The 11,656-nt window shown below is 38.0% G+C and overlaps 1 protein-coding gene across 2 annotated transcripts in view; it reads right to left on the minus strand.

The window, feature by feature from the left end:
• The window catches only part of Ance_5 (angiotensin-converting enzyme), a 104,711-nt gene extending 97,050 nt beyond the window's left edge, over window positions 1-7,661 (minus strand). Inside the window, exons 1-8 of one of the 2 annotated variants that reach the window (XM_029039740.2) lie at window positions 7,456-7,661; window positions 6,242-6,678; window positions 5,564-6,181; window positions 4,595-4,753; window positions 4,299-4,539; window positions 3,509-4,236; window positions 3,333-3,436; window positions 3,120-3,218 (exon numbers count right to left, since the gene is read on the minus strand). In XM_029039740.2, coding sequence (XP_028895573.2) covers window positions 3,120-3,218; window positions 3,333-3,436; window positions 3,509-4,236; window positions 4,299-4,539; window positions 4,595-4,753; window positions 5,564-6,181; window positions 6,242-6,499 — 2,207 coding nt within the window. In that variant the 5' untranslated portion in view covers window positions 6,500-6,678; window positions 7,456-7,661. Of the gene's footprint in view, window positions 1-3,119; window positions 3,219-3,332; window positions 3,437-3,508; window positions 4,237-4,298; window positions 4,540-4,594; window positions 4,754-5,563; window positions 6,182-6,241; window positions 6,679-7,437 lie in introns of both variants that reach the window. The other variant, XM_029039739.2, reaches the window with a different exon arrangement.
• Between the last annotated feature and the right edge of the window lie 3,995 nt (window positions 7,662-11,656).

The following is an 11,656-nucleotide window of genomic DNA, read 5'->3' on the forward strand; positions in this document are numbered from 1 at the left end:
CAATGAGTAAGCAGCGGTGCATGTGGCAATGAGGCATTGCAGTAAATGATCAATTACTGGCGGCATGAAGACAGACTGCACTGGCGGCTTTTATTTTGGAAGGTTTGCGTTGTGATTCAAAAAAAGAATTTTAAATAAAAATAATTTAGTTTCTTATAAGAAATACGAAGCGGCTTTAAAGTAATGAATAGCAAATATTTTTTTTGTTTTTATTTTTTTTAATTTTTTTAATTTTTTTTTTAATTTTTTATTATTATTATTCATATGCAAAGTCGTCTTTCATAATTCAATTTTTATTATTTTTTTAACTAAATAATTTACAAGCAACTTTATTAACTCATATGTGTAGTCAACTTGTTTTCCATTTCAACACTTGATAATTCGCTTCAAGTATTGCAATATAGCAGGCCACCTGTGGATTTACTCCACATTACTTACTTACGTATGTATTTTAATTTAACAATTGGCAGCATTCCCACACACACACACAAACACACATGAGTATGAGCAATATAAACACTATCTTTCAACACTTGTTCCGTTAATTGTATGGTCATAGCTGTCGGTATTACCACCTGCCATGATTATGGCATTACATAATAGCCGTCCACTTGACTAGCGCATAGCGAGTTACTTGCCAATTCAGCGAAGAGTTTCTCGCCTGTTATTATTGTCACCACATCTCTGACACAGTTGATGGTCAGGCCGACACTTCTACGCGCACAACCACATACACACGCCGAATTCAATCACAATAATTGCCCATAAAATGCGATTCGTTATCAGACTGTCATTTTTTAATGGCCACAAAGAATTATGCAAATTTTGACTTTACAATTTTTTCTTTCTTTATTTTTATTTAATTTTTTGTTTTGAATGCTACTTTGTTTATTTGGCTTGTTGTTGCTGGTGTTGTTGCTCTTACTGGGAAGGTTGCTATTATTGTTTCTTTAGCTATTGCTTGTTTACTACTGCTTCGGCCGATACTCCTGCACAATAGCCCGAAAAGCATCCAACAATATTCCGAAAAACTGGGTTAATTGCGGTCGCAGTGGCCCATTGTTGGCGAGACTTTTGTGCGCATGCGTGCATTGTTTGCCTTTGACAACGCCGCGCGTCATCATAAATCGCGCTTTTTGATGTAAATAATATTTGGAATCGCATTAAATGCGCATGATCACCAATCAAATCTGGATGTGACAACTGTGTCTTCGTTAGCAATTTAATGTGGTCAGTTTACTCATATTCAGCAAGCAACGCCGCACTATTTTTGGCCCTCGTCAGTGCCAAACGTGTGAGTGTAGCAAATGGACGTGTGCGCTACTGCGTATTTTGGCTCAGCTGTGCTTCTTCGGGTTTTCTGCTGCTTGCAAATTCGAATTGAATTCAAATTCGCTAATTAACTGGTTTGCAGAATTTGACAGGTCAGTGATGTGCCGTTGAGTTTGACGCGTGCTAATCGTGGTGTCTGTGAAGGTCTTGTCAGCTGTCACATGTCACATGTCAGTTGTCACGTGTCATGTATGATATCACTAGCTACACAAATGTATAGTCTCACGAATGTATACTGAAGGATCAGCAAGAAAATAGTTTCTAATATATTTACTTCATGGTTTGTGGATAATATTTCTCGATTGATATTTTTGGGTCGCCAAAACAATGGAAATATTCTATGCCGCAATAATGACAACAGCATCAGAAGTATAGTTACGGCGAGTTAAAGAATGAGTGCAAACTTAAACTTTTAGGAGCTGTTTAACCTTTCTAACAGTCTATTGGCTTTCGGAGTACCAAGGCTTTCGTGTGAAGAAAGATATATCAAAGTATATGGAGGCACACAGTTCCAACTACAGCAATCAACATGAATGATTTATTTAATTTCTACTGAATCTGTGATGCCAACTACATACCAAGCTTCATAAAACTACATAAATCTATCGTGTCAAGTAATGGTTACAAATTTGCCTAGATATCATCAAAACTATATTTCAAAATTAATACTATAAAATTTGCGCATAAAATTATTTAATATCTCTACATAATCACTCTCATTACGGACGCACGCAAACACGCGAACTCGCATTACGTAAGCCACTTAACACAACAGCAGCGATGCTGCAGCTAATTGGATCAGTCAATGACATCGGCGAGTGCAGCTTCGAAATGGGTGTGTTTTATTAGCTTTCCACACATTTTTCACAACAATGTTCCCACATATTCATTCACCTCAAACTCTTTCAAATTACAGCATCTCCGCCTCCTCTCGACTCTTCCTCCTCCACCTCATAACATGCACAACAAGCGACACCACTTCTACAGTGGCGATGTGCAATGTCGCCGTTAAGACACGACCGCACGAATGAGCAACTTATAACTAAATATAGTTGTTGTTGTTATACAAGTACAATATGTGGCAGCTGATTATGGGTGAAGCATGAAAAACAGTTTACTGGGTCAAAGTAACCGATGACTTTGGCAGCACTGGTCACAGACGCTGACCAAAGTCAACGTACATGTTGAGCAAGTGAGAAAGGCGAAAAGTAATCCAACAACAAACAAAGCAAAAAAAAAATGTATTAAGTCATAACAAAGCGACGCTTTCAGGAAAATACAAACAGTGGCACACATTGTACCCCCGTAAACGTAACGAATATGACCAATAGTACCGCTATGTGGTGAGTTGAAGAAAGTCACACAAAAGAAACCTGTATTACATGGCACCGCAGCTGATATTTCCCACTTTCGATTTCAACCGCAACGATGTGTAAAGTATGTTTCGAGTATGGATGTGGATAAAAGTTGGCGGGAAATACAGTGCAATGGCAGAAAGTAAATAATAAAAGTGGAAAGAAAAGCGCAAGTGAGTACAAGGCGCTGCAGTCTATAAAACTCGAAAGGCTTAAGTTTCATTTCAAGGCTAAAAGCAAATGACACAGTTCCACAAACGCTGGGATACTAACCTAAAAATTGTTAACTCACACAAACACAAGATTGTTCAACAAAAAACCGAAGACAATAGGAGAGGCACCAGCATAATAATAGTTCTCTTTTTCAATATACAAATTCAAATTTAGTGGAGTCCTCTCCTGTTCCAGTATATATCTTAACCTATTACTCACTTAATGTATGGTATATTCGCTGGTATGTGATACTTTGCGCCCAAATCAAAGTCCTTTTCCGAACGAAGCACTGGTGGCTTAACACCGCCGTAGCGTTCTCTGGAAAAGAAACAGATGAGATTGTGGTTAATATTCATAGATCAAATAGTAAGTGGTCGAAAATAGTTTGTTTTAAGTTTCTTTTAGCACTGAAGCCTTTCAAATGAAACTAACCTAAGATTCCAATAGTGACAGTTCATCGTATGTTTATTTGTATTCCCGCTGAAGACGTCATAACGCCAGTTATCAAGAGCCAGAGCGAAAGGTAAGAAAGCCACCTAAAAGAGAGGAAATTACAATAACACTCACATTAAAATATTTTTGTTATTCTCCAGTCCCTCAAATCTCACCTTATCTAAGGCCATCGTAATGAGGTAATTGATATCATAACTCGACTCATCCACGGAGCGTTGCAGCAAACCGATAGTTTGGAAGTGTTTCGAGGTGGATACAGACAACATGATAGCGTCGCCAATCGCCTGATGAAACGCGGGGTTAGCGCCATTGCGAAATACCTTCGGCAAATGGCGGTATTGCAAAAAGTACTGTATGTGCGCCATCTCATGGTGTGCGCTCAGCAGACCCTTCTGACTAATCTCCGAACAGGTTTTTACGCGAAAATCATGACGATTACAGAAATCCCATGCGGATGGTTCACAGAACACACGACGTCCGTCCAATGGTTGTTCGAGCAATGAGTTAGTATAGAACTCGGGACCCACGGCAGACATGTTGATTGATGTGAAGAACTCCTCCGCCAATTGGAACATCAGCAGCGGTGTATAGCCTTGTTCAATCATACGCGGTGTTACATCGACCAATTTACGACCGGGATAAGGTATGACGATATCTAAAATATTAGACCACGATTGCGCGTACATATTACCGAGTATATGTGAGGGTATCGGTGCGATGCGGTTAATGCGATTTGGACCGTAGTAGTCGCGCAACTTGCGACGCACATACGAGTGTAGACCCTCGTAGAGAGGACGTATCTGTTCCCACACATTTTCGACGTCCTGACGAAAATTCGCCGATTCATAGGGTAGATACCAGAATTCACCACCATTTGTGACATCTACAAAAAGTAGTTCGAAATAGTATTATTTGGCACATATTAGTCAGATAACAACAACTTACTGTTGACATAAGCCACTTCATTCATCACATCCACCAACTGCTCATAACCATCGCGCATTTCTCGGCCCGCTTTGCGATGATACTCCACCCAAGTGTGCTGTAGCTCATCCCAGTCGCGACTTTTTGACATTATCTCCTTCAGATCGGGTATATAGCGTAGATTGCAGATGAAGGGCTGTTGATAGGCGCAAATGGTGGCCTCATTATAAATGTATAGCATCTCATTGATTAGGCGATTGTACTAAGGAATAAATTATTATTAATGAGATTCCACCGCAGTCGGTTCAGTAACATACCCGATCCAAAGTTTCTATGGGTAAAGCATTGGGTCCCGCTTCGGACTGTAACATCCACTGACGATAGAGTCGCCGATCGAGTATCAGATCTTTATTTATGTTCTTTGATTGCTCGGCTACCAAGCGCAGGAAGTCCACATATTGCTGTTGAGCATTGAACTGGTGGAAAGAAAAACAACGAAATTATAATCTTTAGTGATAAAGATAAATAACAGATGCTTTGATATAAAAGAGACCTTATTGAAGAACTCTATAGTAAACAAAAAATTGACGTTATCAATATCTAGCCTTACAGTGTTAATTGCAGGCCTTAACATTGCTTCGAAACGTGACTCTTTTCGTTCACTGTTCGTATACTTCGGTTCGGTTTTGTGTTTTGTTTTGCAAGGAACCAACAGTTTTATGTGGCATTGAATTCTCAATGTTCAAGGTAGAATCCATAGAGACGCCCACATAAGCCCGCTTATGTATTAGCTTACATGTGTCTCATTTTAGACACGTCGAACCTTGACGACCGACTGCCACTTTGACCGCATTACATGCGAACACGTACGTAAACCTACAGTAATCACAAACAACCGAAAAGCCAATCAGGCAGCGTTGCACGTGAGAAAACCGTTTGGTTGAATGCGACGAAAGCAAAATCAAAACATGCGACTTTTTTGTGGGAAAATTATCACGTCAAAAGCTTTGCAACCTATGTAATGCGCTGCGAGATTTTTTAAAAAACAAAAACGAGAAGCGACAAATAGCCAGATTTTTACTTGGCTCGTGTGCATTGTATTTGCCGAGCGAATGGCTTTTGTGAGAACGACCTTGGAAAGCCCGCAGTTCATTGTTATTAACGGACACATTTTAATTGGAAAATTGCACCCGCACACAACTTCCCATGCACTGTTTTTTGCTTTTCAATTGAATTCTAAATCGAACTATCTCCCTCTCTCTCTCTCTTTTCAACCCAACACTTACCGCTTCCGCCTGCGTTATCTCATTCACATTAGTCTCGAAGTTCCACTGAGCACCCACATTTGCTGTGCACTCCAACGAACCCTTGTGATCGGTCTCCACCAAGAGATTACGCAGTTTCTCCAATTCAATTTGATAACGTCTATCCTGTTGGAAGCGTTGTCGCTCGAAGTAGCGATCATTATTCAAATTGAAACGATCTTGATTCGGTCTAAAGGGATTATCAAAACGGTTGCGATCATTGCCGTACGGATTGTTGGAATTAAACGGACTATTCGGATCCAAATTGCCACCAACTGGCGGCTGATTCCCGTTGAAACGTGCATTGTAATCATTATTGGGGTTATTAAAGCGCGCTTGATCAAGATTGTCGTTATTGTAACGGTCACGGTCACGCTGTCGTTCATCGAAGTTATCTGCATAGCGGTTGTTATTGCCGAAACGATCGCTGGGATTATCATAATTATGATTGGGATAACGAGGATTATCACGTTGTTGTTGCCCCAAGTTGTTACTGTTGTAGTCACTGAAGGGCGAATCAGCGACAGGACGAGACAGGTTCTGCGCTCTAGCGTTGTAGGTGTAACCATAGCGCATGCGTTCGTCATAAGTTTGGCCATTCTGCGGAAAATATGATTATTTAGTTCTTAGTTTCTACAATAGATATCCACAGATATTTACTCTAAAATCATCAGCGCCATCATCGTTGAGTCCATCGCTGGCATAAGGCGGTCCGTAACGTTGACTGCGATCAAAGTCACCCAAGGTTTGCAGCGGACTCGCGGGCGTCCTGGGTGTGAGCGAGTTGTAAAGTAATTCCGGGCCTTGCACGTCGGGGTTTAACGGTGGCAAATCCAGTTGCGGATCTGCTTGCGCTGCTAATAAATGTGTCAGTGCAAGCAAGATGCTTAAGACATATTTGTTGTTTATTTCTGTCATTTTTTGCTTTATTTTAAATAAATATTATATTTGAAAACTTTTTCACTTTTTATACAACGGTAGTATTGGATTTTTTTGTTTAGCACTTTTAAAATTGTTTTGTTTTAGAAATTTTCACTAAATACAGATCTTTTTTGGTTTTCTACGATTTCCAAGGACATTGTTTCAATTCAAAATATCTACAAAATATTTTCATTTTATTAAAACTTTTTATTTGTAAAAAATAGTTATTTATTTATTATATTTTAAAATTTATTTTCCACGAGTACAAAATTATGTATTTATTGTTTAACTCTGGGCATTTCTATTAAGAAAGACTTATATCACGAACTTCATATCTGCAGTTTCGAAGTATGCCGAGAATTATTTCTATAAGCAGAATACAAAATAGTTTTTACTAAAGGTTTCTGAAAATTTAAATTGTCATTAATTTTTAGAAAACATGGGTCTCTCAAACCCTTCTAATCCATACATAATTCTCAGATATAAAAAAATTTTATCTAAGAATGGGAGGAAACTCGCGATTTTTTCTCTTTTTGAAATTATTTTTATAAAACTTCTATGGAAATATAGATGAATCATGCAATTAATCAGATTTCTTTATTTTCATGTTGTCAACAAAATGTCCTCTAGGTTGTAATATTTATTTTTTTCCATAATATTTATATTATGAAATTATTTTTATTATATGATTTTTTTATTATATATATATTTTTTTACATTTTTTTCTATTACTTCATTTTTATTTGTTTTAAGGACCATTGAAGTAAATTTTATTAAAACATTTCAATATATCAATTTTAAGGATATCTTTCAACACTTTTCATACAAAAATCCACACTTTTTTTTATCAAATTAAATATCCTTCTATATTTCAAATTTATTCCTCACTACACACACAGTAGCTCTCAAACTGTTTACAAACACCAAAAATTTACATGAAATAGCCACAGCACCACTCTTTGAATTGCTCGATGCACACTTCCGTTAATCAAGGAAAATTCTATTCACTATTTAAATATCAAGGGAATCACAATTTATGGAAGCCTCCCAGCGAATCGCAACGTTTGTCAGCGCGTCTCGTACACTACTGAAAACTGACTTCCACCCAACTTCAGTTAGCACAAATTACAAATAAATACAAATCTCAACTTTGTACATAAGAACAAATGGCACAAAAAGGCAAACCCGATTAACATATGTGAGAAAAAAGACAAAAACAAAAGTAAATAAAATTAAATTACAATTTTAACTTTGCATTTGCGGCGCATTAAACGAAATTTTACTTTTCAGTTAAGTTAAAAGGGGGGAAATTGTAACATCACACACGCGCGACAGTGACGCGACTGAAGCGGCAGTGAGGCAGTAAGGCAGCAATGAGCGCGAGGCGGTGGCGGTGACGCTATTAACAGCAGCGGACGATAACAACAATACACAGCCATGGATATCTATGAAAGTACATGCGAGCGCATACATACATACATACATATGTACATATATCATGTACATGTACTCGCATGAGATAATCGAAATTAGCACTGAACTACGCGCACACTAACAATAACAACAACAGCATGTAGAACGAACAACAATGGATCGGTTCGCACAAAAGCAAAAATCACATAAAATATATTTGAAACACGACAAGTATGAGCTGTTAAGGAAAAAGCTTTTTGTTTTTGCTGTAGAAAAACCCAAAATAAACACAATTTTATATGCTTTTTGAAGTTAAGCACCTAGTAAAGCATTTGTAATTTTAAAAGTAGCAAAAACAATAACAACAAATAGTAGAATACAGAACACATTTTTCATATGAGCATAATTTCAAATTAAGTACTTAAAATCGACTAATGTTCGCATGCACACAAGCAATTACATATTTACGCACTTAAATAGCACGTATGTATGTATTCATATATACATAAATATATTCTAACATATAACTAGTAACTACCAACAACACACAGCGCCCATCTCCAGTTCGAGGGTGGCTTTAATCATTTGCCCGTGAGTGACAGCGCTCCCATTCAGCCGTGTGCATGTGTGTGTGTGTTTGTGTGCGAAAGTGATTTTCGCAAAACGCAGGTGTTTTCACAGCACATATTCACCTACAAATCCATGTGCGCATGTGTGTGAGCGACGACAACCCGGCTTTAATGAGTAATCGCCACACAATTTGAACTACACAAATACTCCTTTTGACATGCGCACGTTAATTAAGCGCTTCACTTTTGCTTTCGGCGCTAATGATAGCTAAACAATTTGTGCCAAAATGTAGTTCCGTCAGGGTTTTTCGAAGGTGTTTTATGAATATATAGATAAATGTATTGCATTTAACATATTTCAAATAAAGCGACACTTCCGGAAGGGATATGAAAATCAACCAGTAGGAAGCTGGTATAATGGTTTCAAAATTTTGCGCTCAAAGCTTGCTAATTTTATGGATTTTAAAAACATTTTTTTCATAGTTCGCAGCATCAACAACTGGCTAATATGCTTTAAATATAATAATCATATGTGCTTTCCAATATAAGCATTTCTTAAAAACTAAGAACAACTATTGCTTGACTTTCTTGTTTTTACGAGGAAGTTCAAAATTCCCACATGGATACATCCCTCGCTAAATAGGACTGAACTCCTTCTCAAGGACCGCACCAAGTACCTGGAGGTAGTCTTGGACAGCAAACTGCTGTGGAAGTACAATGTAGAAGAGAGTCTGCGTGCAGGCAGATGTTTTGTACTACCTGGGGGCTTTCTCCCTCTCTTAAGCACTGGTGCTACACAGCAGTGGTAAGACCGATTCTGCTCTACGGTGCTCTAGTGTGGTGGACAGGCGCACGGAAATCAAAGTATCGAAAGCCAATGGAAAGGGTTCAGCGGCTTGCGGCTCTTTGCATAACGGGAACGCGAAGAACCACCTCAACGGCGGCTCTTGAAATAATACTAAACTTGCCGCCTATAGATTTCTTCGCTGAAAATTTACGTAAAAAGGTGTTTGCAATTGAAAAAGCCGCTGAGCTATCCTTAAGCGCCCCAAGAGGATACTCTAAAGTAAGTATATACGTAGAAAGTCAGGCGGCAATCAGGGCAATATCCTCCTTCAGCATATCGGCCAAAAGTGTCTTGAGTGGTAGGACAGCAGTGGATGATGTCGCCAGAAATAGGCGACTTCAATTCTACTGGGTGCCAGACCACAAGGGCATAGAGGATAACGAGATAGTGGACGAGATTGCCAAACGAGGCGTAAAACTGTCATCCAAAAACATGATGAACATAGATAAACCTATAGAGTGTCTATATGATGATCTACACAGAAACTTGGTAAAAAAAGTTTAAAGCACGATGGAAGAATATACCGGGATGCAAAACCGCAAAAGTTATGTGCAAGGCGGTAGATAAGAAGTACACGAAATTTCTATTGGCGCTCGATAGAAGCAACTTGAGGAATATGGTCAGCATACTCACTGGTCACTGTCTTGTGGCGGCGCATGCCTACAATATGGGGCTGATAGATCGTGAAGGCTGCAGGAAATGTCAAGAGCTTCAGCATTTGGGGGCTACACATTACGCTAATCTGGAAGAGATTTCGTTGGTGAAGCCACAAAGCCTTTTGAAATTCGCAACAAGCGCAGGCATCCTAAAGGATGATTACTCCTCAATAACTAAGTGACGGCACTCCATCTGGTATCGAAAAGGACCAAAACTGGTCTATGTGTGGCTTTTTTTTAGCCTTCCAGAGTAACCTAACCTAACCTAAGAACAACTATTGACTTCATATCTTACCCCAAAATCTTACTTAACTCGTAAGCCAATAGCAAAGTAAAGTTTTCATCTGAAAATATAAACGGGTTCTCATAAACAAAAAGCAACAACAATTTATTTGTGACCCCAACTACAACAAAAAGTCAATATAGACAGCTTTGCAATAAATTCTAAATTCAAAAATAAATATAATATTGTCAAAAGTTCGAAACTATGCAAAATATGTGCAGCTGTAAATATATATACATGTATATATGTATTTAAGTCATTTGAGTTGATTGTGAAAATTTTCATACTTTTTATCGAATGCAAAAAATTCACACAAAGAACGTCTGACAGTTGTAAACAACTACAACAAATGAGGCAAAATTTACACAAAAAAGCAACAAAAAAATACAAAATAATTTACGCTACAATATAGGTATGTGCGCCAGTGCTGACACCTGTAGCTCTAAAATTCACACACACACAGACATTCATTTAACGATAAACTGAAACTCATCAGTCACAGCTGTCACAGTCAGTTCAATTGTACATATGGAATTTGACAGCTCGGCGGCTGTCTAGCGGAGAGAGGCGCTGTCATCTCGACCCGCACAAATGCGCATGCGCGACTTCGCTGGGGGTAGCTAAGTAAAATACAATTTGTAAGCAAGCTTTATATATAATTGAGTAGCGTCATGTTTATCAGAGATGCCTGCGCTGTCAAACTACTTCCACTCACCCGTACAAACATGCATTCAATTAGTTGGCGATTTAATGCTTGCGCTGACTTTTTGTTGTTGTAATTTTAATTATTCACCTCTATTACAGGTGTATGTACATTTTTTTAATTTGTAAGGCAAATGTATATGTAAAACACCCACTCAAAGCGCAGCAATCCATGTTTACTCAACTACTTAACGACAACCCTTCGACTGCCTCAGGTGTTTTTGGAAGTATGCGCATTTTATTGCAGCTTTTAAAATGGAAATTTTTATCACAGGCGTTTAGCCATAAATGTCAGTGTGGGAACTAAAATTTCGCAAGTCACATTTAGCAATTATTTTTTTCATATACTCATAGATATATCAACAGTCACATTTGACTAAGTAATTAGGTTACCGGGTAACGAGGATGCTGGTATTTACTATTGTCAGCTATTAAAAAGGAATGTCAGCAAATTTATATACATAAATGAACTATATGATAGCGCACTAACTCAAAATACGAGACTCTTCAATATTATATTATTATATGAGAACTCAAAAAATGAAAAGTTCGGTTCGAAAGAAAATACTACAATCACCTGGCGAATCAGTAACTTTATAATTGCATGTCAGTAAAGAATTTCCGCTTATTAAATGAGCTAAATAATTATAGCTTGTATGTAGAAATTGATGTAATTATGCAAAC

The sequence above is a fragment of the Zeugodacus cucurbitae genome, chromosome 3, assembly GCF_028554725.1.
Source record: "Zeugodacus cucurbitae isolate PBARC_wt_2022May chromosome 3, idZeuCucr1.2, whole genome shotgun sequence".
Classification (NCBI taxonomy): domain Eukaryota; kingdom Metazoa; phylum Arthropoda; class Insecta; order Diptera; family Tephritidae; genus Zeugodacus; species Zeugodacus cucurbitae.